The 1,808-nt window shown below is 32.7% G+C and overlaps 1 protein-coding gene across 3 annotated transcripts in view; it reads right to left on the bottom strand.

The window, feature by feature from the left end:
- The window catches only part of LOC108768181 (ras-related protein Rab-24), a 3,192-nt gene extending 1,450 nt beyond the window's left edge, over positions 1-1,742 (bottom strand). The window contains exons 1-2 of one of the 3 annotated variants that reach the window (XM_018518511.1): positions 1,520-1,742; positions 475-563 (exon numbers count right to left, since the gene is read on the bottom strand). In XM_018518511.1, the coding sequence (XP_018374013.1) occupies positions 475-563; positions 1,520-1,633 (203 nt within the window). In that variant the 5' untranslated portion in view covers positions 1,634-1,742. Of the gene's footprint in view, positions 1-474; positions 682-1,519 lie in introns of all 3 variants that reach the window. The other 2 variants (XM_018518512.1, XM_018518513.1) reach the window with 2 other exon arrangements.
- Positions 1,743-1,808: the final 66 nt, after the last annotated feature.

Raw genomic sequence — 1,808 nt, 5'->3', positions numbered from 1 at the left:
GCACACATATACAATGTTTTTTGTAAAAAAATTCTTTTTTTATTCGGCTAAAAGTTGCAAATAAATTCCAGCACTAATCCAAAATAGTTTACAATCATTTACTGAGCGCTCTTGCATTTGATTGGCGGATTCCATTAGATCCCAAAATATAGACCAAACAGATACAAGAGTTCATTAAATGCTTTAATTAAATTTCTTTCTTCTGATTAATCAAATATTTCGACGTATTTGTAGCGCCAAGTGGACACTACCACACACTAAATTGACAAATACGTTTCAAATATATAAAATAACTATGAAAGTAACTATTAATTAGTTACTAGTTACTTAAAAGATGTAATTAAGTTAAGTTATAATTACAGATGGAAAGAAAGTAACAAAGTTAAATTACAATTACTGAAAAAAAGTAACTCTAACTGTAACTTCGTTACAAGTAACGAGTTACTTCCCATCCCTGTAATTTTATATACTTACTTCTCACTGCCTGCAGTATCCCATATTCCCATAATAAGTGTTACATCGTTCACTTGCACTCGCTTCGCTGCAAACACAGTGCCTATTGTCTGCGGCATAATTTCAACTGGATTAATTGGTATGACGCCCTCCCTTCCATTTAGACGATTCTCAGTGCAAACTTTAACACAATGTTACTTTATAATTTTCTTTCCACAATGTCGCGGACTAAGAGAAACAAGATGTACCATATTAGTGCTCGCAAATTGACTAGGCCCATTCTTTTTAGCTATATTTTTCTTATAATATATCTGTTAGCAATTTGTTTCTTGTTTTTCCTTTAATTTCTGTAACAACTGTATCAGCACTGAATATCAGCACTGGTGAAAAGTGTTATAATTATAACGAATTGCAATTATAATACTTTTAAAAACTAATTTTTTTGAAAGTTTTTATTTATGTGAATTGAACTTGAAAAAAACAAAATATAATTATAAATTAATCGAAATGCCCACAAATGTATAATTGTGTACTTCTTTCACATTAGGTCTATTCACATTGCTTGCATTTTCTGCAATCATTTTTGCTATCTTTCTCTTCAACGCACGAATATGTATTTATATCATTTTAAATGTAAAAAATTTTGGGATTTCAACACGAACAAATATAGCCATCAATATATTTAATTTGAAACGCAGGAAATTAAAACTGCCAAGTTCAGCTAAAAGGAATAGTCCTGCTGCCAGGGAGGATTTTAAAGAATTCTAAGGAAAACTACGTCTTTTTTCTTTCCTTTGTTTCTCAACAATCGCCTTTGTTGAATCGTCTTTTTCATACAGTATGTACAAGAGGGAGTATTAACACTATTAGGTGTGTCTTTCATTAGTCTTCACATTCTTTCCGTTCTTTTGACGAATGGAATAATTAGGCTATTCTATTAATTTGGTACAAACGCATGTAAAAGAAATATTTTCTTCTTAATTAAATATTATGGCACTAAGTGCGAAGACCTACAACTGCGTGAACGCACCCCCGTACACACGTATATAATCGATTAAATACTTACATTCTGGTAGGGCCTATTGCCGTTAAACGAGTCGTGTACATATCTTTCCATGAGACTCGTCTTTCCCACCATCGCGTTACCCAGTAATACGACTTTTAAATCCACACGACTCATATTTGACTTCAATCAGTTGCTCTTCCTTCTCAAAAGAACTTCGTTCTCAGAATATCATGTAATGTATACATATGCAAGGTTAGGGCATAAAAAGTCACACTACATTAACCAATTGACGTTCCAAAACCATCGACATCTAGAATGGACCGCTGATGGCAATGGTGGGGGTAGAAAG

Source organism: Trachymyrmex cornetzi, unplaced genomic scaffold, assembly GCF_001594075.2.
Source record: "Trachymyrmex cornetzi isolate Tcor2-1 unplaced genomic scaffold, Tcor1.1 scaffold757, whole genome shotgun sequence".
NCBI classification, from domain to species: Eukaryota; Metazoa; Arthropoda; class Insecta; order Hymenoptera; family Formicidae; genus Trachymyrmex; species Trachymyrmex cornetzi.
This window is presented reverse-complemented; position numbering and strand designations above follow the sequence as displayed.